We start from the raw sequence: 24,732 nt of genomic DNA, 5'->3' as shown, positions 1-24,732 counted from the left end.
CATTTCCGGATTTTAGAACTTGTTCCTACTGCACTCTTTTGTAGTCTTGACTATTGGTGCTTTTACAAATAGTTACACATTGATGTCATATGATTTTTGATAAATAATCATCAGTAATGGATACATAATGACGATGTGGGTAAAGGCAACAGCTAGAGCAGTCTGGTAAGTTCAGAAAATGGCATTACATCCTGTTATGCAGCCAACACTTACAATATTACAATATCCAAAATCTACTACAATATCTAGTCTCATTTCATGATATTAATATAATATGGGTGTATTGTCCAGCCCTAATAAAACCCTCATTCCTCTTGTTATACGAGTTACCAAATCCTCCTTTGGGGAGCTGATGATTCATTTCCGAGGGAGGAAGCAACTCATGACATTTCTACGCATGAATGTAGAGAAAGAGCAGCGTTAATTCAGTAAGCTGTACATTGGTGTGAGTCATTTTACTTTCAGAGTTTCTGCTGAGGCAATAGATAAGACTCAAGTTGTTAGCTCTGGATCGACATTAATCACCAGTCACTGGAGCGAGAGGGAAGGGGGAAAAAACTCAATATTATCCTTTAACCCAGATTCCTGCTGGTCTCATGCTTCAGCAGGCAAAAGCTTGGTGACCGCTGTCATATGGAGCGGATGATGGGATGAATGTTTGCCACCCTGCTCACCACTACCTGCCTCTAAGTAGTGACTCCATCACCTCTGACATCTGCTAACTCATTAATACAGCCACCGGCAGGAAAAAGCTCTCACATGCTGATCTGTGAAGGCCCACATGTATTCACACACAACTGATGTGAAGCTGAGTAAGTGAGGGCGTGCACTGGACATTATGTTGTTATTCAATAATCCTGCTTCTCAAACATCATCCGACTTTCTGCCAGAGTGCTGAGTAAAACCACTCAATGATCCAACTTGTATCCAAGCGGAGCCAAGCAGAACTGGAAGAGAGAACCAGTCTATTTAAAGGACTCAAGAGCGCCTGTCCAGATGCTGAACTTTGTGGTATTCCATTTATTCCCAGTACTCAATGTCCTGGCCAATGATATCTGAGTAACATCCGGTGAGCTGGGGAAATCCTGGGCCTCAGAGCTGGCAGTGCTGCCAAGATCAGGCCTGCTGCCATGAACCTTGATGTCAGATAGCAGACATGAAATGCTGCCTCTCAGGCCAGATACCATAACAACAGACCGGATCAATATTCACTTATCTTTACTGTTTCAGTTCTGCTTTATTGGGGATTACGTGGGCTGGGTGGTGTCAGATTTTCACTGATTTGACATTTATAGGCCATCATGTCACAACAATCCAATGCTGTGGAGTTTTACTTTTGAAAGAGATGAAAAATACCTCACTATTGGGATCAACTGTACTGCATGTGCTTAAACTGTGGCTACTTCAACGACAATATTATATTATCTTTTAAGTAGCCACAGTTTAATGATGAAGAGGGCCAATTCAGGATTGGTATCCTCTCAAATCCTGCAATTTTCTCCATCTGTTCTATGAGCGGTCAAGGTTGACTTGTGTTTTTGCCTGTGTTCCCTGACTGCTCCTTTTAGTTTGTTCTTCTGTCAATTCTTTTCTTTTCTCTTTAATGATCTCAGCCGCAGACAGGCATAAAGAATAACTACAGTATATAGAAACAGCCAATCTTCTTGCTGATCATCATGTTTGCTTACATAGGTCATATGAAGGCATCTTCATTAAATTCAAACTGTTTCATAACCACTTAAAAACTCCTTGTGACTGCTTTAAATATAAAAAAAATATTAAGTGTATTGAGTCCAAAAGATAGAACATTGTAAGAAAGTAAGTACTGATGTCCACAAATCCAAAAATCACTGTCGAGCTTAATGCTCTGCTAATGTTGAATTCAACATTTTTACTCCATCTGACACACCATAATGTGTTTTAAATGGTCAAAGAAATGTAGAAATAAGGGTAAATGACTGATTCCAGCATCATTATAGTCTTGTTTATAAATCTTAGTCAGCATTGTAGACATTTTCTGAAAAGCCAAAGGAGAGGGTAAGACACATTTTCCATTTTATCTCTACAACTCAAAACAGTTGAGATTAAAATAAACACAACTTCTGAGGTTCCTCTTAACATAGTGGCTGAAATTTAGTGCCTAGTCGTAAGTGTGGAAAAATAAGACAAGCCTCTTAAATGAAGTGTATTCTTTTTCTTTTTATGTAATGCTCAGTTTTTCAATAAAAATACATTGTTTTGTACACTTATAGAGCATAATTAAATAAACAGAGTACATGGCGTGAAAACAGACAGGAAGGAGGAAGCATATGTGGTTCACAGAGAGAAAAATAATAAGCTGACTGCCTACTGCAGTGAAAGTAAATGGATCATACACATATAATGTTCTTTCCTCCTGGCACACAGGAGTGTCTGTCTCTGAGGTCAGCACACAGCCCACATTTCCCACAAAGAACCCCACCTTAACAACTACGTTTATATACATTTGTGTTATTATGCTGTACAAATTACACAGCTCTTTAAATAACCTGCTGGCAGTCCTTCGATGGGGCTCACCTGGTGTTTTTGTGATTAAACAGGTGGGACATAAGTGTCTCTCAGGACAGCAAGGTCTGAACCTGCTGAGGTGACCTGGGTAGCAGGTTCTCTGGGTCTTTGTAGCTGTTAGCTGGGCTGGTCAGCGCTGTGTAAACCTCTCCATACGCTCTGCACACCAGCTCTGTGGACTGACGAAAAATCTGCTCCCTGCACAAACAGATAAAACTTTTAGAATCACAAAACAAAGTGGCAGCAGTGAGTGGGCCTTTAAATTACAACATTTCTAGTCTAAATCAGACAAGCAGAGCTGTGCTGTGATTAGTCACTGATCAACAGCTGAATAAGTTAGCCATGAGTAAGAATTTGTCCTAATTACTTTTTTTTGTTCAGTGACCATTGTGTGCCCCTGCTGTGTCAAAACAATGAGCAGCAGTATGTGGTGCATACTGCCATCTACGGTTACAAATCACAGCATAAATGTACAAGTGTGTCAGCCACAGCAACATGTGCTGCTGGAGCAACAAAAAGTCCCTCTAATCAGATTTGCAGCTATCTTTCAACCTAAAATTGTTTTCAGTTTCATGGATTTCTAAATCAATCTCTGCTGTTTCAAATCAAATTCAGTTCATATCATACAGATTTTTATTTATCTTTAGTGCAGCAACAATTAGTCAACTAAAAGAAAATTATTTGTCAACTGTTCTGGTAAGCAATTAGCTGTTTTAGTCAAACAAAAATGCAAAACATTTGATTTTTCCAAGCTCTCAACTAATCCTACATATTAATACATTTTATATTTTTGAGCTGTCATCAACACGGCAGTCACAGCTTGATTTTCTTTGTCATTTACTTTAAGGCCACACTGATTTATGAGTCACTTGTAGTATTTTTTATAGAAATCTAATTAGAAACAACATATTCTGTTTAGCATTGTCGCCTCACAGCAAGAGGGTTGGGGGGATTTGCATCCTTTCTGTGCTGAGTTTGCATGTTCTCCCCATGTCAGCGTGGGTTTTACCCAGGTACGTTGGCTTCCTCCACAGTTCAAAGACATGCAGGCTAGATTAATTGGTGACTCTGAATTGACAGTAGGTGTGAATGTGAGTGTGAATGGTTGTCAGTCTCTATGTGTCAGCCCTTCGATAGTCTGGCAACCTGTCCAGGGTGTACCCTGCCTCTCACCTAATGTCAGCTAGGATAGGCTCCAGACCCGCAACAGGATAAGCGGTCACAGAAAATTAATGAATATCTTGTTCTGCTTCTTTAGTTTTTCATCATTTTAGTTTTTTTATTTGCCATTAAAACCATATACCATTAAGTAATGAAGATAATACAATCTCTATAAACAGTTATTTGCATACGTATGTAGACTCTATAGGACAAGATCAAAAGCATTCAGGTGACCGTTTTTAGTCTGACTAGTACTGAACAATCATATCTGACCGTCAGGTAAATAGTTTGTGTGTGAATGCAATCTTGGAACCCATTAGCTATCATCTCTATCTATCCATCCATCCATCCATCCATCCATCCATTTTCAACCACTTTTCCGAGGCCACATCACGGGGGCAGCAGGCTGAGCAAAGTACTCCAGACGGCCCTCTCCCCAGCAATTCAGCCCAATAGCATTCTAGGTATTGTCTGACAATCTGATGATTTTCAAATTTATCTGCATTAATTTGCCGATTTCAGTTTATGGCGATTAGCTGAAATGGCCGGAGCACAGAAGAGGAAGTCTTGGTCCAGCTCTCCGCAGGCTACACCTGAATGGCCCAAAATACTGACAGTGGACCCCCGGGGCTTACTGTCGTCAAACTGATTATCAGTGGGTTCTGAGATTGGACATAATGTGACTATTTTTTGCAGTGGAGTACAAATGGAGGATGCAACAGTGTGACTGAAGAGCCCAGTGAGAGGGCTCAAGGACACAGTGGGAGAGCCTCAGTTGTATCCAACTCAGGCTCTTGAGATCCATATTTTTAATTGGCCCACAGAGAACAGAACCATAGTGCTGTGTACAACACCTTACTCTGCAGCAAGTGCACTAATGCGAAATGTGAAACAACGGGAGACTAAAAGTACATTCCCATTATTTGTGCACTCCAGGAGTGTTTTCAGAGTGCTGGAGGGTGTTTTTGTGTATTTAGGTGAGCAGAGAAGCAGACTTGAGAGACAGTGGGAAAGAGAGAGAGAGAGAAAGACAAAGAGGAGGAATGATTTCAGGGAACGAGTGTGAGTGAGAAATGGACCAGAAGCTAATTAATGGCGTCCTGCCCATCAGTCCTCCCATGTCCATTAATAGAGAACATTAACCTGAGGTACAGAGTGCTCCTCAAGCCTGCTGCACTTCCCAGTAAACGTGACTCATAGAAAGAGCCCTCCAATGTAGCAGCTGGATTGAGCTAAAAGCATTCGCATTTTCTGATCAGTAAGACAAATACAGGCAGTCCTGCTGACCACTCTCTCAATGTGTTGGTGGCTTTAGCAATTTAACATCCAAACTCCCCATGCATTTAGTCGAGTGTTTTGTTTGGAATGCAGTAATGATCGTATTACATCTCGGAAACTAATGAATGTTGAACATGATTAGGCCAACGCTCCTGTTCTATTTTTATCACTCTGAATATGCTCTTTACCCTGTTGAAACACCATGTGATGTTGTAAACATTTACCACGAAGCCTGAATATTGCATGTTTGCTATTCTTTCCTAAATAGGGAGACCTACTGTCAACACTAGGGACAGGAACTCACTTGATGGCTGCGCTGAGGAGGAAGTTGAGCTGTGGCATCACAAGCGTGTCAGGCGACGACAAGTACCGATCAAACTGGACCTGTTGTTCGTGCAAGAGGGTTAAGAGCAGGTGATGAGTCAAATAATCAAAATCATTAGGTGGGAATTTATTGAGTCCTGCAGGAAAAATCACCTCATTATTAAACACAGTTTAACTCACCATCGCTGCTTTCACAGAAGAGCTGTCCATGCTGGGAAGGAGGGACAAAGGGCCCTGAGACAGAAGAGGAAACATCATCTTATTATTCCACTCAAGGTCAACAAACAAAACAAAAGTCAAGTGGCTGAGGTCCGTCATTCATTTATTCAGGTTTGCAAAAAAACATGAATGACCCTATCTGGAGCCAGTGTTTGGTTTGTCCATTCTGGGCTATTGTAGAAACATGGCGGTGAAACATGGCGACTCTGTAGATGAGGACCTGCTTCCTATGTAGATATAAACGCCTCATTCTAAGATAATCAAAACACAACAATTATTTTTTTTTTAGGCGATTGTACACTATAGAAAACATATTTTGTTTCTGTGAACGTATCTTTCTAAATCCTAAACAATGAAACTGTAAGAGAATTTCATAAAAAAACATTTAATTAAAAAAAACAACAACACATCATTTGTCTTACACCTTCATACTCTTGATGAGACAAACTACCCCCCCCCCCCCCCAAAAAAAAAAAACAATAGGGCTGAACAATAATGACCTGTATAATAATAATATAATGCCACTTTATCTCCATAAATATAAATAATGTCTCTTTTATCATGCTTGCTTACTGTTTATGGCTGACTGGTTGGTTAAACATCAGTTTGATGTCATGGGTTGTGGTAGCATGTCATAGGTTCATAATGTTGGTGATTTAATAATAAAATAAACAAGAGAAATTCCCACCCTTAATCTTGATAGGTAAAGATATGAATGACTTTGTGAACACACCAGCGGGTACCTTTAAAGCAATTAGCTCACACTGATTATCCAGAATGGCAACATTAAGTCGAGCTTAAATGCCTAAATTGCCAACATTAAAAGCAGCAAATAGAAGGCAGTGCAAGGGTCAAAGCTTCAGTGCAGTACCTTGGGAGATTTTATGGGGAAATGGGCACATTAACAAACATGCTATGAACCTGCAGACTCATCTGCTTGCTACAAGCCAGTGTTGTTTTAATCACTGTTTTCTTGTGTTTGACTTGTTCATCTGATGAATCACAGAAAATTACAGGGAGAAAATGTTAAGCCGATAGTGAAAGTAAACCTGAAAAGTCTAAAATAAACCTGGGGATTCTGTTCAGTCGTTCACATCTGGTATGCCGTCGAGTGTGGACAGCTAGACTTAATCTTTTCACACTGAAGACTATTTAAAGAATACCCGAGACAGGCCACCCGAGGAGAGAGGTAGTCTGCAGAAGAATGACAGTTCTTGATTGAGCTTTGCGTTGAGCTGCAGCAGCAGGGTGTGGTGTGTCCTGACATGACCCAGGGTTTCAAGACTCGCATGCTAAACCACAACTATGGGTCTCAGTCAGTCCACTGGCAAAGTGTGTTACATAAAGCGAGGAAGGCTCCGGGGCATCAGCTCTCTCATCTGCACAGGACAATTTGGAAGAAGCTATAATATTTGTAATAGAACATAATGTGATCTGCTTCCCTCTGTCCCTTTCTCATCTGAACATGTGACTGAAATAGTATTATGCCCTAATAAAGACATTGGTCATGTGGGAAGCACAGCAATAGCTGGTGTAGAGCCAAAAAGGTAGAGTAAGCTGTAATGTTAGGGCCTGTGCAATACAAAAAAGAGGAGGAACATTAGGTAGTCGAACAGGAGAAATGTGGAAAAAAATCCACAGTTCTATAACATCATGAGTGAGTGCATGTGTATGTGTAGTTAAGTGTTCCATCAGAGACCTGCTCAGCATCATGCTGTTGGACACAGCTGTAGATGTAACTCAGTCCAGCTCTGGTCAACACGTAGGATGCCTGCTCGTTGATCAGAGTGTCAAGGTGAGCCTCGATCTAGAAAATGTGGGAGAGAGTGGCTTAAAATCCAGTCCAAGCCTGCATTGTGAGCCAGTGGTACTTGTGGTTAATAGAGAACCGCTGTGCTATTGATAATGAAACTTCCACAGGAGCTCTTGTGGTGCTCAATTACAAAAGACATGCTAAAAATAGAGGATAGATGGCGCATTTGAGCATGAACAACAATACATGACGCACACCCTTCTGTGAGACAGCAAATGAAATCCTTTTAATAAAAGATTTGGGCTCTATGGGCTTTAATGAAAGGAACGAGAATAATTAAATATTTTCAATGAACAATACTCTTTCAGCACAGACAATGACCATAAGCTGAGTTCTAATGTTAGATAACATTAGTGTTTCATGACTCAGTTTGTAGTGGCCAACTAAGGTATGGTCTCTCATTATTATTTTCATGCCCTTGAGTAATTGTAATGAAATGTAAATAAATACTTAAAACATGGGAAAATTATTATTTTAATTGTCTGATTCACTATTAATTTTTTGATAACTGCTTGCAGTTAGGACAGACCTGGAACTCGAGCATCTCAAGCCTCTTGTCAGTGAACTCAAAGAGAGCAAGGGTTGTCTTCATGACATACAGTGAGTTGACCATGTAGGTAGCCATGTCAGCAGTGCCGAGGTTACTGGCTGACACAGTGCATAACTGCAGCAGGGGATCCAAGATGCAAGAGAGGACCTGGTAAAGACAAAATAAGACAGAACCAGATGTGTGAAATATCACTGACTTTGATTAACGGGTGACTAAAACAAATATTATCACATTTATATTCCATTAATTTAAGAGAAACAGCAATTGGTTACAATATGACAACAAGGGAAGACAAATTTGACTTTTTATAACTTTTTTTTTCAATGTTCACCTGCTTACAAGATTTTATTGCAAACAAATAAATAAATTTAAAACCAGAAACAGAAAAATGTCGCAACATGTGCCACTTTTTTTTTTTTTAAAGCTGCCGTGAATTCAGGCATTTAGGCCAGAGTTTACCTGTGCAAAGTCAGCCTGGCGGGCATCCAGAGGAACTACTGATGAGTCGTGGGAGGCCAGCACCTCCCTGAGGAGGGACAGGGTCTGAGTGAGGGAGGCTGTAGGTCCCAGGTCTGCAGGAGGCAGCTCCACCTGCCAAGGCAGACAGGATGAAAAGAAGAGACAGAGCAAAAGAGCAGAGTTATTCTTGAAGAGGTTAGTTGCGTGTGGGCTGTAGCTTTCACCGAGACAAGCAGCCCTCACAACATTATCAAAGCATTAAACATCCCTAATGAGCAGCATGATAGACTGAATATACAACTGGTTCCTGCTGCTACTCTGAGACGCAGCTTGTTCAGAGTCTGTTGAGCTTTTTTTTTAATGAAGAGGGTTTTGATTTCATTGGCTTCTGGATACACAACACAGAACTGAGCCCAGTCACCGTTGTCCACCTAATAGAGCAAATTATGAGAAGGCTGTGTTCCTGGCATTAGCTCGAATTGACACCAAAACCCTGAGGGCCTCAAATTTGATTAACACCAAGCTACAGGGATAATTCTTGTAACTGCTATTGATCTGGACACAGCCAGTGTGTTATGTGGAAGAGCTCCTGCTCGTGCTGAGGTATATTTGGATGGCAATTTGACTTAACGGTAACAAGTTTGGTGTTTTTTGGCAGCTAGCGCCATTTCGATGCAGTGGCGAGCAGGCTGAAACTGTTTACAAGCATAAGTGCTTCAGAAATAGCCTTGTTGTCTTTGAGGGTTTAGACGCAGAGCTGAAATACACAATGTGTGTCCGCAGGGTGCAATACTGAACTTCTGCACTGTCATTGAAGCGATTTTATGAAAGAACATTGCGAACCGTCCCTACTTAAAAAACAAAGCTGCGTCTTCCTCTGCTTCTGTCTCTTCCTCAGGTTGACAGCATTGTTTTCCTAAATGTCACTTTCCTTACAACTGTATGAGAGAGAACAAGATCGTGGATTATTCAAATAGACATCATCCTACTTCTACCTTGTCCATGAGCCTGCTTGCATGAAGGCTCAGGCTGTTGAAGAACATCTTTTTGCTGAGAATGTGCATTTCTTCAATAGTGATGAGCAAGGAGGCCACACTGGTCCCAATGATAGAGCTGGACAAAGATAAAAAAAAAGTGGACAGATCAGTAAGGACTGCATTATTAATCATGTTATTTTCCTGATTCAATAAAAAAAAAAAGAGAAAGTTTAATCTAAAAACATCAAAATACAGCAGAAAATGCTTGTCACAAGCTATAAAAGCCCAAAGTGACATTTTCAAATTGCTTGTTCAGTCCAGCTGACAGTGCAAAACAAAAAGGTTTTCATTTTACAAAGGTACAAAACAAAACAAAATTTCCAAACTAGGAAAAAAATACAAAAGAATTCTTTGCTCAACAAACAATAAATGATTGATTAATTATCAAAACTTTTCTCCTGTTGCAGAGTGACTTCAAATACCTGATGGTGTGGTGGTAGAACTTGAGCAGGTTGGACAGCTTATAAAGCAGCACAGCACCTGGTTCAGCCACGATGACCTGCTCTATCCGAACCTGAGGGACAGATCAACAACACACCGAGTGAGTGCATAAGCTGAACATGACAGAATATGGTGTGCACCCAACAGAGCTGGTCAGTTTTTTTCTTAAATAGCATCTTAAACGTATTTGTTTATTCACCTTCAGTGGCCTGCAGACTCCCTCAGTGATGTGTCCGACCACCTCCTGCATGTTCTCCTCCACATCTATTGTAAGAAGACACACACACAAATATAGTCAGGGCTATTTGGGATTAAATACATCAACTGTTTTGAGGGTACTGTAGATGTAAGCATATTATTAATGAATACAATATTGGAGAAAATGTCCTGTTTTCACTGTCAAATTCTGTATTTTTTGAGCCCTGCCTACAGAGCTCAAACTTTTTACAAGTCAGCTCCTACATGATTTGTTGGGATTGAGATGATAAACAAAATTAATTTCAGAAAACGACCTCAAAATTATGTAAGGAGATAAATGCTGATACTCGATAGAAGTAACTGGTGTAATAGCTCAGCATAACAAACTGGACAAAAGGCCAGCCCAGGTCTTGACTGATCTGTGTTTATTCTTTACAGCTATGCGAACCAAAGAAGGTAAATTAGGGAAACAAGCACAGGATTAGTCTATCAGGCTGAACTAAATGTGCTGGAATTTGATTTGTTCACACTCTTTAACCTAAATCTCTAAACTCATTGTATGACTGTGGTTACCCAAACTCTGTCCAATAAACAAGCTACTCGTGAGTCTGTGCGACATTTGTTTACAGGCCCTGGTTCACTTATACAGTACACCAAAATAAGAGATGCAACAAAGCAAGTGTTTCCACCAAGGGTAAGATTAAAACAAGGGAGGAATACAGCTATAGGTGTGATCGCACCATTTGTTTATTTAGGGTGTGGCATGAACCAGAGTTGATGGAGAACTGCAGAATGTGTTATAAGCACGCAGGAAGCATCATACCTTGCAGAGTGACTTGTTTCAGCAGAGCTTCTAGGTGCTCTTTCTCTGAGGCAGTGGCTTGGTGCAGCCAGGCCAGCATGTCCCCAACATACCTGAAAGAGTGACAAAACAGGCTGTATTTAACAGTAGGTCGCTGAGGGGCCAGACCGAGGGCTAATCTCACCACACCAAGACCACTGCTACATCGAGGCATGGGTCATCGTGTTTCATGCACAAACACATGCATGGCTCTTGACGTTACATAACGGTGGAAAACAGCATGGTTAAACTTGAATTATTGTGTGTACGCCTGTGTGTGTTTGTGAGCGTGTGAGGACATAGGGAGGAGAGAAAGAACTTGATGTTCTCAGAACTGCTGATGCCTCCTATAAAGTGGAGGTGATTTTGTGTTCCACACATGGCTAGTATTCTGAGAAATTCTCCCATTTGGCTCCTGGGCACGGGAGGAAGAGGGAAGAGGATGTGGTACAACAGGAAACACAGGCACACTCAGACACTGAAGAACTAACACTTAACATCCTCTTGAATTGGAACTAAATCTAATAGATTAATGATGAAGGAATCATAACATTTACAATCATGCATTATATAGTCGTATATAGTTATAGTATATAGTATAGGATACTTTATCTTAAATATTTATTACAGAGATAGTTGTGTTTCAGAGGACTTGTACTTTATTTCCTGAAATATATTTAGTCAAAATTGGAGGTGTACCTCATAGGGTCATGTGAATGCATCTCTATGGGGCGGGGAGTTCCTCCTGGCCCGCCACGGGTGAGGGCATCGATGAATCCTCGTACCACTGCACACCTGCGAGCCGTTCCAAACTCATCCAGAGTGTATCTGGACAAACAAATGAGGGAAAAAAAGCAACATTCAACACTCACACCTCATGTGAACAGACGATGGGCGCAGTGTTTTCGTGCAGACTGTAAATCGGAGGTCAGCCGCTGACATACATCAACAATGCAGGCAGCTTTTCCAAAAGGAAAGACTTTGAGGTTGTTTTGATTATTTGGCGGTGGCAGGCTCTGTGACAGACTAAACACTAGATAGTGCTGAACTGAGATTCCGGGAATGCTGGTCTCCACTCTGTCAGCCTCAACATCTCCGCCAGTGCGTGACCTTGAGCGCTTTCTGGACTCTGACACAGGTGCATTTCAGAGAATGCAGACACAGAGCAAGGATGTGCCCTGACAACAGGGTTTGGGGTAACGTGTGAAACTTTCCTTTGTGATGTTTTGCTCTAGGGACAGAGTTAAACTTACAGTAAGCTTTGGGAAACGTGTGAGTCCAGTGCAATTCTTTGTTCTTGCATAGATTTTGACATTCAATGCTTTTAACATTTTTTAACATTTTTCATTTTCATTATGTATTTGTGCTTGCCCTGAAATAACTCTAAGTAATGGGCATTGGGCATTTCTTACTCATACACTCATACTTAAATGTACTTCAGCCATTTCAAAGCACTTAAAAATTTTCAAACAAATAAAAATAATGGTATATAGTAGGTGATGATTCTCAGAGTGACTAAACCCTTTGTTTACATATTTCTGCAGACTTCAGGGGGCAATGTACATCAACATGCATTAACAAAAGAGCAGAAGAGGAAGACTGTGCAGGTTTTCAAGCACTATTACATACATAAATATATATATATATATATATATATATATATATATATACATATATATATACATATATATATATATCTGTGTATCTATGTATCTATGTAAGTAGGTAGGTAGGTATGAAGAACACTTTAACAGTATTAGTAAGAAATGTGCAGATGCAGTTTTGGCCCTGTCTTCTGCTGGCTGGATGGTGGCAATGATTTTTTTTTGTTGCTTCAGGCTGTTTGCTCTGTTGTTTTCTAATCAGGATTCTCTTTGTTTCTCTCACATGGAACACAGTAACAAGAATTTCCTTGGCAATGGGTTCTCAGAATTCACCTGCAAGTGCCCATAGACGACATTGGCAGAGTGAAATACAAATTCTTATAAGAAGTTGGGAAACTGCTGCTTAATTTTCAGTTTAACAAGCATGTATTTCCGCTCCTATGATGAATGTCAGGGAAGTGTAGTGCCTGTGAACAGAAGGACTGTCTACAGTTACCATTGATTTGAATAAATGAATGAATAAATTAATATCTATCCCTTGATTTTATACATTTCTAAACATTCCCCATTAAACAGGTCTAAATCTAATGGCTGTGAATTCTCGAAGGAGACATGGTAACACTGACTGGCATGGAGTAGAAGATAAATGAAGGAACAGACCATACAACATATTATGTGTGACATATTACTTGTAAAGGACAGGTCGGTCTTGTAAGGCTTCCATGGCTTGAGTCAACACTGGGCAGATATCACAGGTCTCTTGGGTCAGTCCTCTGCATTCATCTTTGTAGCAAGAAGGAAAACAGGACAATAAATGTATCGATTGGAGTAAGACACTATCAACCGACTAACTCAGTAGCTGCAGTCTTTCTGGTAACTATGATTATGTTATGCTCCATTCCTTGTTGCTAAATGTTTTGGACCATAGTAACCCTGTTGGCAAGACACAAATCAAAGCACTAAAACATTTTTCAATCATATTTTCCCATGAGTGTGCACCAGTTTACTTCTGCTTCAGACAATACAAACAATGAACAGGCAGTGACCAATCTTCCAGACTGTGGAGAAAATGGGTGAACACACTCCACTCTTATTGGACTTTACCTAATGCTGGAAAGACAAGTAAATGCCCTCTTCCAACAATGTGCAGTAATGTTCTAGCAATAAATGTAGTGCTCCCTCATAAACTGACAGATGCATATAAAAAAAGACACCCTTCACAAAATATACTGGCTTCTACAACATGTAGAGAAATACAAGAGAAACAACGTAATAACTGACCACACTGTCATTTGACCACTATCAAATTTACAGCTGTCAAATTTCTGGATTTTGATCTTTAAGCAAATCCAAAGCACACCATAATAAGTGTCTGTAGCGCAACTCATAATTTAGTAAATGCTCTATATTTTTTGTGAACGTGTAATTACAAAAATGAAGTTTGTGTGATCTCAATGGTTTATTTCCCTTTTAATGTCTGTGACAAAACACACAAGGCTAAGCTGAGGAAAATTTGGGTTTCTGGCATTCTTTTGGCAAAACCTCAGACAGAGGTTATGAGTCACATGTGTCCTCAAATGTGTCCTATACACGCCAGTGCTCTCACTTGAAAGAGCATGATTTTGTATTTCACTCCATCCAGTTACAACAAAAAAAAAGAACAGATTCAGATCACTGATTATGGTGGTACACTTTTCATAATTTTTCACAACATGCCTGTTTGATTGTCAAGTCTGAGATCAGCATGGAGGCCTTGTACAAAGAGGGTCATGATGAGTCAGTTTTATCTAACCGTGTGCTTGTGGTATTAACTCTGTGTACTGTACTCACTCTGAGCCCAGCGGTAGAGCTGTTCATATGAAGTCTCCTGTAACACGGCCATCTGCTCCATGATCTCTAGCCTGGAATAAGCACACAAACCAAGACCACGTATTACATACCCATAACCTGCATCATAGTGTCAGATCCCTGAGGGTGACATAAATACCACACCTGGATGTTTTTTTTTTCTTTCCACTCATCTGTTTCACCATTCAGGTTCAAAATAAATTGCATGGATTTAGCAACACGAATATAGTCACTGTAAAAGACCCTGTCATTTCATTCTGTCAGAGGAAGTGGAACACAGAGTAACACCATGTATGGACTAGGATGTGCACCTTACCCCGCAGTTTGCTGGTTGGTTCGCAGGAGGATTTTCACATCCTCATGGATATGCTTCACTCGGCTGAGAGCTTTGAAGAAATCCTGGGAAATTGAACAACACGTGAATATATTTGCCGAAGACAATCAACATTCTTTGGCAAAACACGAAAAAAATACAGATTTGATAAAAAAAAAATCTCCTGTTTAAGGACAGCAGTTGTAACTAATCATGCAAAATTGATGGATATAACCTAGATCTGAAGCTGACAAATGTGTGGTTTTATTTCACATGCTACATTATTTATGGATCTGATTTTTGTATATTAAAGTGGGAGGTAGACAGTATAAAGTGTTGAGAAGGATGGTAGGAAAAGGCAAAAATCTCAAATCTCAAAAAACAAACAAAAACCTCATATGACAAAACTGTAGTTAATGGGCAAATATCTTTAACACATCTTAAAACTTATTAAATATTGTGTGAAGATGACTGAGAAGACAGTTTGAAGATACAGATAATGAAGCAAAAAAACTGAAGGGAAAAGACACAGATCAGCAAGACAGTAATCTGTACCTGATCTTGCATAGTCCCATCTTGTGGGTGCACATGGGAGGATTCTTTACATAATTGAATTAATTAGTATACATTATAATGGAGATTACCTCAGTAATGGGCGCATCCCGAGCCCCTCGCAGCTTGGCCATCTCTTCATTGGTTAGTTGGAACTTGGCGAGGAACGCCTGAGCAACCTGAGCCCTCACCTCTAGGCGGTGACTGAGAGGAAAAGAGATAAATGTTTTAATTTCCTTCACTTCCCACTGTTGCACTTTAATATCTTTATGAAGAATCTTCTCATAATGTTTGGTCATTTTTTTCTGTGCAGTTCCATTGGGCCTTTGCTTGTCACAGGATTTGTTCTGTGTTGTCGTAAAGGCCTTGTCAATTTTTAATCACAATAGCATTCAGATTATTTCTTGTCTTCCATCACTGAGGTTTATCACTGCATTTTGTCATTATTCGTGTGTTTTCGCTTACTGCGTACACTATCAGTGTAGGAAACTTGTGTAAAGTTGTATGCTTTAACATAAATGGTTAATGTTGTCAACAAGCTGTAATGTTCGAAATCAAACAGCAGATGGCAGTCATACTCCTCACACACACATACGCCTTTACTCACAGTGGACTCAGAGTGAGAGAACAGGGTGGAACACAGAGTAAAGATATCATGTGCAGCAGAGCGAAAATAAATAACAGAGGAATACAAGCGAGACAGGAGACACAAAAAGAATTCAGAGCCTGATACTGGCCAGGGTTTGTCACTATCAATAACAGCAGGGCGATAACTATCAGTGTCACTGTAAGTGTCTTAACACAATAGTGACCATGGCAACCTCTCCAGTCAAACAGGGAACTCTGTCACGGGATAGTGGAACAACAGCGAGTACTCCCTCTGTCCCCATCTTTTCATCCAAACCACCTCCTCTATATTCTCTCCCCCGTCTGTCTGCAAAAACAAGGCTGGATCAGTAAATCACCAGGTTGTTTTGGTGAAGGAGAAAAACCCAACATTATCTGACCATTGTTTCTCACACGGCTATTCCCAGTGCTCAGCCAGCTGAAAGTAAGGGGTTGTAAATCTGTTACAGGATTTTATGATTTAGTATTTCTCTGTACAGCTCCTGGAGCCTCACACGCAGGACCTCGAGGCGTTTTTCCCGCATACGTGTTTCGTGTGTTGAGAGTTTGATGCATGACACAAAGATGACAGCCTGAGTGCACCACCTTTTATTCCATGTACACATAGGCTTGGGTACTTTAAACATGTACTTCATTACATTCAACCTGGCTCATCATGAAAATTGTGAGTAGTGACAACAGTAATGATAATGCTTCATTTTATAGAAAGACAGCAGCCCTGCCTCTACTTGAAATGGCCTTTTAAGGTTCATGCCTTCACTGTGAGATGATCGAGTCTTTTAGTCTATATATTGTAGTATCATAGTATATCGTGAACAGAAGACATTTTGTATTAAAAGGTATCCGTCAGTGCCCAGCCCTGCACATTTGAGTACAAAAACAGAGAGAACTTCTAAACAGATAGGAGAAAACTGAAAGAGAATTGAATGAATGAAAACACCCCATGCTACTGAGAGATAACACAAAAAAACAAGAGACACCTCAGCAACCTGATATTACACCACCATTACAGTGATATATAAAAAAAACAACACGCTATGCTAATGAGGCCATTAATTAAACTGAGTGATGCATAAATTAGAGAAACTATTTCCATGTGAACATGATTGTCTTCACAAAACTCATGAGCAATATTAATATGAAATCTGTTCAGTCTCATACAGCGAGAGGCCACAGATGTCTCAAGAAAAGAGATTTTATCACTAATATGCAAATTTATGCAGCAAGCGTTTACAAAAATCTAACTGGATCATCTGTTCTATAGTGAGAAACTGTTGTGCAAACAAGGGATTTCTATCAATGAAGGTTGTTGAGTTATCATCTTCGCAAGAGGGAGGAAAAAAACCCAGAAATACACACATACAACACTGAACGTATCCCATACCAGTTTTATGGCACATGCAATTGATTGGCCATTTGATCCTAATAGTCATAAGGGCTCCATAAGCCTTATCTCACATTTAATATGCCATAGCTTGGAATTTCCTTCATGAAGCATTTAAGAGACGGACTACATTTCTACCAACTGTTGGTGCCTTTAAATTAAGGTGTGTTCACTGTGTTTAACAGAGGAGTTTACTTAAAAGACCCACTGATGTATTCATGACTGTGTCAAATAAAGCTAAGTCCAAAAGATCACTTTTGAAATCTTTTATCAACTTCTTGACACCGAAAAGCCGAAAACAACATCAAAGCAATCAGTAGTTTTATAAGAAGGACCATGGCAAAAGGCAGCAAATGTTCCCAATCCTTTATTTATCAAGGTTCCTGTCTATGGACGTGTTGAACATCGTAGACATGGGAACACCAGCAGAGAAACTCTCACCTCCAACAAATCAACAGATTCACCTCCAGGAGATTAGAAATGCCGCCAGTTTCTCATGTTCAGGCCAGGAGTGACAGACCTGTTCCTCCAGGATGTAAATCACAACAAAGGCACGGGCTGCACACGCCTATACAAGGTAAGGAGACGGGGGGAAGGGATTGCTGGAGCTGCAGCAGAGCAAAGGATGGCAAAGGAGAGCAAGGGAACGGTGGAGCGGCAGGATTGTTTTCTGCAGCGCTGTCAGGACATGACACATTCTTCTCTAGACTGCAATTACCGAATACCAGAGGGAGGAAACATATTTGAGGGAATCAGCAACACTAAACTGACAAGTATGTGGAGACTCTGGGCTCGTGGTTCAAAGGATGAACTCAATTAAACCCAGTATGTAAGGTTATCTTGAAGAACAAGTGCAAAGTGAAATTCAGGTTACATAATGTTACATGATGGAGTGAAGTTAAAGCATTTGTAATGGTTGGTCTTTTTTTGTCCATTTCTGTGTGTGTGTGTGTGTGTGTGTGTGTGTGTGTGTGTGTGTTTGTGTGTGTGTGTGTTCAGATTTCTCAACTAGGCCAATTGATTGTGTGTGTTCAAGCACAGAAATCGTTTAAGCAATACAATACAGCACAATCTCATAAACAGCTTTGTCAAACTGAAACACTGAAATTACTGATGCCTTTTTAATAACCTTACAGAGCTGAGCTGATGGTGCCGCAAAAAGTTCATAAAAACTGAGAGCATGATCGGTGAATAACATTTACCAAGCTCCCTAGTTATTACACAGCACAGAGTGTAAATGGCAAACTTCATCAACTAACTTATATAAAGACATTAACAAGACATTTTACATTTCTACCTGATAATCCTACAGAATGAATGATAAGGAGATCAACTGCTACAAGCTAAATTTACAACCCTCTCAGAATGCGGGTCGATTAACCATTAAAATCCATTAGAGGCTATTTCAAAAGCTTGCTTGAAAATTTGGCATTCGCAACGCTGTTAGTTAGCCACGCACCAACGATCACAGTCACATCAGATAACACAAAGGCATACTCACAGCCATACCCTCATTAACAGCCAGCTGAGCCTTAGTAAGGCTCAAGTGTCATTTTACACAGGTTGTCATTTATACTTTGATGTCCCTGATCGTTCTCTCGGGGGTTTCAGAGAGCTCTTGATTCATTAATGACCTACACAGAAGTCATACTGAGAACATTTGCTTTATTTTCAGGAAAAATTGTCTCACTGAAACACTCCATCTCTAATGATTCATCATAAGCCATAGGAATTACTGTGGGAAATGAGCGGCTGTCGCGAGTCAAATGCATGTAAATCGTAGCTGTAGTTACTAAATGTATCTACATTGCTCTTTGGCATGCAGCCAAGTAGGTCAACTGTAGCTGCCTGAGTGGTCCAGTAATAGCTTGAGAACTAAGCCATGAGACCAGGCCCTTCAGCTCTGGCTGCTCGTGAGGTCACACAGTCCACAGAAACAACCGTCTGTGAGACGTCTCAACTTGTTCAGCAGATAACATGTCACGCTAATACAAAGATCACACAGTGCAGGACAGGTGGGTAGCATTACGTTTCATTATGGAACAACACACAACACCTATTGAGTGCTCTTGCTGACAGCGCCTTTGAACAGGACCAGCCCAAAACAAAAGAGCAACACGTCTGAAAGCTGGCAGACAAACACCGGTCATCTACTCTCGTCGGCACGCCTCTTCCACCTTTGCTTCTGCACACTGTAAGCAATGCGCTGTTCCTTTCCGTTTCATTAGAGCTGACAAATGACACACTGCCACTGGCAGATAAGATAGCAAACAGTTCAGGGCAGGCCTGCTCTGCCGGGTAAATACACATCAGGAGCATCTGCAGAGCTTTGAAAATGACTGTGCTCTCTCAGCAGAGCTGCCCTACAAGCACAAACTGTGAGATTATGCTGGTAATGTAGCACTGCTATAATAAGTGTCAACAGGAGAAACATAAAAAAGACAGTGGCTGGGGACGGCAGAGGATTGTGCGACCTGAAATAGATCTGACCGAGAAAACTGGAGTGGTGTGGTGCAGTGGGCTGACTGGTGGGTGGCTGAAGGAGGACAGCTTGACTGCACACTTCCCCTGGCAGCTCTTCAGAGACAAAATTGCTAAAGACAAGGTCAAAGCCCAGCGTGCAGACATTATCCCATCTGGCTGTGGGGTCATTGTGGCTGCGCAAATGGAAATGTCACGCAGACGGACGGCAGGTCCCAATGGGACCACTATGCAAAGAAAAAGACAAGGCAGGAGGGCACGCAGAAGGACATTCATGTAAAACCTCTGACCACCTACCTTCCATTCATTGCCTGCACGTATTCACTGGTGGCTTTATCCCAACTGGTGTCTGTCACTGCTGTCAGATTCATAGCCCTCCCCTCCTATGTCACCTTTCCGTCAAGAAGGTCCTGAGGCTGTGCCAGCAGTACATCACAGCTGTACGTCTGTCTTTTGCCAAGAATCTACATTATCTTTGCCCGTATTCCTGTCTCTATGACGACTCACAAGGTCACTGAGCACAAAGGTCACAGCCACCAGAAAATGCTAATGAACCCCACCCCAACCCCCAGTGATCAGCCGTCAGGAGCGCGTGCTTTATTTTAACAACCTTGTCAACACTCTGCCCTGCCAAATTCATAGATTAATGATACCTAGATTAATTTTATTGGCAGGCTTTCAACCAAAAAAAATCCATCAGTATTCCAAGAGTTGCAGCTGGGTGAATATCCAAGATACACTGTCTGACTCCACTCATGACTCCATGTCATGGTGAGCTGTATATATTGGATCTGCATATCTGATGGCTCTTAATATGTGTTGTAAGCAAATCTCAATGCACATGCTCAAATCCAGGAACACTCTGACGGGCTGCTCTTCAGTTGTAACAGTCTGGCTTCAGTAAGATAAGGCAGTAATGCAACATAAACAAGTACTACTTTGATGTGTATCTCAAGGCCAAACATCACAGGACATGACGAGTAAAACAAATAAAGCACCATTAATGATGATTGCTGCCCTCCTTATGCAAATAGACAACTGCAGGAAAAATATTCATCAACCTCATGAATCATTCATCCCCGCTCATCAAAAATAAAGAAGTGCTTACCAGCTCCTCCTGCCCTGCACCAAATCTTTCAAACTTCTGACACTTAAGAGAAGCTCACTCTTCAACGTCTTAGTGTTTTAACTGGGCAGGTCATAGCTTTGTCTGTGCACGTATTTCAAATTATCAGTATATGATTTTTATGGTTTGAAAAATCCCCTTCGGTTGACAACTGTCAGAGACAACTCCTGTAAAACAAGAAAGTGCTAGCACACTAAGGAATAGGGATGGGAATTGATAGGATTTTATCGATATCAATGCCATTATCGATTCTGCTTATCGATCCGATTCTTTATCGATTCCCTTATCGATTCCTCCTGTGAATTAATGATATCACCTCCTGTTGTTTGTAACCCAATACATCTGCTTTCAGAACGTTTTATTATGAACCTTAAAGCCATGGTCTAGTTTAAAAAGATGATGAAAAAGATTTGAAAAAAAGCATCCCCAGCCTGAGTGTGTCAACACCACGCAGCTAGTGCAGCTAACTCAGGTGAGGCAGCTAACGCAGCTAGCCCAGCATATTATAACAACAAATAGCATGCAAATCAACTCAACTGCCCTCATTTTACTATCCTTGGTGTTCCCATGAAATCCGACAACGGGAGCGGGGATGCGCCGAAGCTCCACAGTGGGCTAACAGCTCCAGGGAGGCTAACAACAACAGCGCCCTGCCCGCCATCCACCTGGAGCGGGGATGCGCCGAAGCTCCAAACTGGGCTAACAGCTCCAGGGAAGCTAACAACAACAGCACCCCGCCCGCCGTCCACCTGGAGCAGGGATGCGCCGAAGCTCCACAGTGAGCTAGCAGCTCCAGGGAGGCTAACAACAACAGCGCCCCGCCCGCCGTCCACCTGGAGCGGGGATGCGCCGAAGCTCCAAACTGGGCTAGCAGCTCCAGGGAGGCTAACAACAACAGCGCCCCGCCCGCCGTCCACCTGAAGCGGGGATGCTCCGAAGCTCCACAGTGAGCTAGCAGCTCCAGGGAGGCTAACAACAGCGTGAAGTGAAGCTACGGCTTTGACCGCTTCTGTCTCTCCGCCATTACGTGTTCTTTGTTGTTGAACGGGCTGCTGACTGACGAGCATAGATTCGGCGTAATGAAAAGAATCGATAAGGGAATCGTTAAGCATAAAGGCTAATGATGTCGATGAATTGGACCAGTTGGAACCGGTTCTTAACAGGAAACGGTTCTCGATTCCCATCCCTACTAAGGAAGGTCTCACTTTCCAAACAACATGTGTGCAATAAAAGCTTATCACTTGCAAAGTGGACCTTGTTGTTCCTGCAGTGCGCTTTGATTGAAGTGCTTTTTGTCTGGAAACTTGCCCAAATAGAAAAAGAGGTAATTTCTCTGCAAGGGAAATGAGACTACAGAGAGAGTGAACTGATGGTGTCTAGCTTTGGACTGATGAAGATGGCTATCAGTGACGCATGTGATAGGTTTCCGAAATGACTTGTAGCCTCAGAACAGATAAGGAGAGAAATAGTGGGTATGGGATTTCTTTGAAATTTCTGCAGATATTTTAGGGATGAAGTTGCCATCTTATCTCTTCCATCTCTCACTGACATTCTGAAAACGCTAGTTTAAACGTTCAAGGCAGCAGCCCTGACATATGGTCTCGTTTTACATTTTGGTGATGTGGTTACAATCAGATTGAGAAACATTGTGTGCTTGTTACGATGGAACAAGGTTGAGTCTCTCAAATAATTCCAATATCAGCACTTGCATGAGAGCAAACAATGCTGACTACAAAACATATTTAAAGTAATCCATTACAACAGCAACAACAATAAAGAGCATCTTACATAAAAAGGTTCAGTTTTTGTTGAGACTACTGCTGAAGTTTCTTGAGTGCTCACTAAATTCTACAGAGCAACTTGAAATACAAAAAGACGATGTAATTTAATGCAATACATAAATATAAAACTACTGCCCATAAAATTACAGAAGAGCTGAATTAACTTTCTGACACACTGTGTACCAGAGTCAAACAATTAAAATAGGAAGTTCCTCAAAGGTAGCAGTGATCTCTGGTCATTCGGTGTATCTGACTTATATAGCAACAAGAGGAACAAGTAAATATAAAAGCCACTAATTGTAAGATATATCTTTTAAAGATTCTCTGTCAGCCAGTAGGTAGGATTTCTGGACAAACAAAGAAAAGGCAACTGGATTTGCTGTTTTCTCCACTGATTTCTTATGTCTGTCTAGGCTTAAGTACACATGTACATGTCAAGTTACAAGGTGAACTCTGGGCAATAACACATGCAAACATACATTCACACACACATCCAAACACGCACACAAAATGTTTACCCCTTTAGAGTCAACTCACTTCTCTCCCTGCAGCTTGTTGGTTTTTACTATGAGGTCTTGAGTTTGCTCCTTGGCAGCCTGTTGAAGAAAAGTTGCTGTGTTTTCAAAAAAAGTCTTGCAAACATTATGCTCTCAAAAGAAATCTGATAAGTCCACCATGTGAAGTGATAAACATCATACATTTGATCTACACTGTCCTCCATTGTTGTTTTTAGCTTTAGTAATCATAACATGTAAAGGAGAATTTTCAAATGTCATGTGGAGATGATACACAGTACCTTTAATCTATTTGTCATTTCTTCACAACACGTACTCATGGCCTGGACATCCTCATGAACACTTTCAAGCTCCTATGGAGAACATGAAGTCACAATTATAACAGTACTGAGGCAGATGCAAACCATTCACACATGTCAAAGTCAAATGGGCTGCACTGCTGTTCAAACAAATACCGAGAAGTAGTCTGCTTAGTTTTTCACATTCTTCAATAGTCTTTGGTCATATGATTGTTGCTGCTAATAAATTCTCCAGTATACACCTTTAAGCTTAAAACTCCATGTAACTCCCTGAACTTAAAAATGCACTCACTAAAATGGATCTGCTGTTCTACATCACTATCATAGTCTACAGGAACTAAAACATTTCTATTAATTTAGCACCAGGGGCAATCTTTGTTGTTTTGTAATATATAGTTAACAATTTAGAGGTGAACCTACTCAACAGCCTCTCCATGTGACTATTTCCCAATCCACCTAAGAATCCCGGCACAGATGCTTTGGCTGGTTAAATGGTGTTAGAGGGTTATAAACTGGATTTTCTTGCAAAGCTCTACGTTACCTCTTTTACATCTTTAAATATTCGTGCAAACTCCTCGTTGATCGACAAGCTTCGTCTCTCTATGTCACCGCGAAGATTTCTCCTGGTGCGCAAACTATTCTCGGTGAAGAACACAGAGAGAGCCTTCAGCGCCTCCAGCATCTCCTGACAGCAAAGCAGGACATTGAAATGTCAGTCAATCCGGATGCTAGAACAAATATATCACTGAGAATCTGGTCCTCTTGCACACAGACCATTGTTGCAAAAACTAAGGGGAAAAAGCTGCATTTTCTCCTTTCGTTAACTTAGGATAAACCTCTGGCATCTTCATAAGGGAAGCTATTTGCGATGTAAATACACACTAGGACCTGACACTCAAGTTTTTACAGTTCACAGTGAATGACTGCAGCCACACGCTAACATTAACTTAAATGAGTAAACATTTTCGCGTTGTTACAGTGCTTAACTACAACCTGGAAGGTGCAATATCGTTTCCTTGGAACAACTATTCCTGGTGGGTCGACAATATTATCTATGAGCTGTATTCTGTCCAGTTACGGCGCGGCTATCTTGCAGATTTAGCTAATGTTAGCTGGCTAGCATGAAGCTAAACTCTTCCGTCGTACCTTGTCATTATCAAGCCTCGTCTCCAGTATTTTGTTAAGCTTCCTTGACAAAGGATTATTGGGTTGAGAGGTTGCATTTGGGTTCTGTATTGCAGTGGAGCTGTCAGTTGTCATTTCTACTTTAGTATCAGCCATTATACACAAACACCTCCACGTCAACTTTCCGAAAGATGTTTTGGTCCGTCTGA

General features: G+C 41.0%; 1 protein-coding gene and 1 long non-coding RNA gene across 2 annotated transcripts in view; one reads left to right on the top strand and one right to left on the bottom strand.

The window, feature by feature from the left end:
- The window catches only part of LOC117259123 (uncharacterized), a 14,983-nt gene extending 4,350 nt beyond the window's left edge, over positions 1 to 10,633 (top strand). Inside the window, exons 2-5 of the long non-coding RNA XR_013490952.1 lie at positions 5,255 to 5,400; positions 5,508 to 5,640; positions 9,796 to 9,929; positions 10,035 to 10,633. This is a non-coding gene — a long non-coding RNA (uncharacterized LOC117259123). The remainder of the gene's footprint in view (positions 1 to 5,254; positions 5,401 to 5,507; positions 5,641 to 9,795; positions 9,930 to 10,034) is intronic.
- Positions 2,182 to 24,732, bottom strand: cog6 (component of oligomeric golgi complex 6). Its single transcript, XM_033630355.2, has 19 exons — positions 24,545 to 24,732; positions 23,940 to 24,083; positions 23,381 to 23,452; positions 23,122 to 23,180; positions 15,278 to 15,389; positions 14,637 to 14,719; positions 14,303 to 14,373; positions 13,162 to 13,255; positions 11,568 to 11,696; positions 10,851 to 10,942; positions 10,029 to 10,093; positions 9,811 to 9,902; positions 9,347 to 9,464; positions 8,352 to 8,483; positions 7,872 to 8,039; positions 7,229 to 7,336; positions 5,491 to 5,544; positions 5,291 to 5,370; positions 2,182 to 2,745 (listed from the first exon to the last, which is right to left on the bottom strand). The coding sequence occupies exons 1-19, from the start codon at positions 24,677 to 24,679 to the stop codon at positions 2,598 to 2,600; spliced, it is 1,956 nt and encodes a 651-aa protein (XP_033486246.1). The 5' UTR covers positions 24,680 to 24,732; the 3' UTR covers positions 2,182 to 2,597.

The sequence above is a fragment of the Epinephelus lanceolatus genome, chromosome 4 (assembly GCF_041903045.1).
Source record: "Epinephelus lanceolatus isolate andai-2023 chromosome 4, ASM4190304v1, whole genome shotgun sequence".
Lineage (NCBI taxonomy): Eukaryota > Metazoa > Chordata > Actinopteri > Perciformes > Serranidae > Epinephelus > Epinephelus lanceolatus.
The sequence above is the reverse complement of the archived record's forward strand: the minus strand, read 5'-3'. Positions and strand labels throughout refer to the sequence as shown.

Coding starts and splice junctions, on each gene's coding strand:
- cog6 (XM_033630355.2), bottom strand. CDS start 24,679: ATGGCTGATACTAAAGTAGAAATGACAACTGACAGCTCCACTGCAATA. Junction 9,465..9,810: donor TTCTACCACCACACCATCAG/GTATTTGAAGTC, acceptor ATCTTTGTCCAG/CTCTATCATTGGGACCAGTG. Junction 2,746..5,290: donor CTCCTCAGCGCAGCCATCAA/GTGAGTTCCTGT, acceptor CTGTTTGTGCAG/GGAGCAGATTTTTCGTCAGT.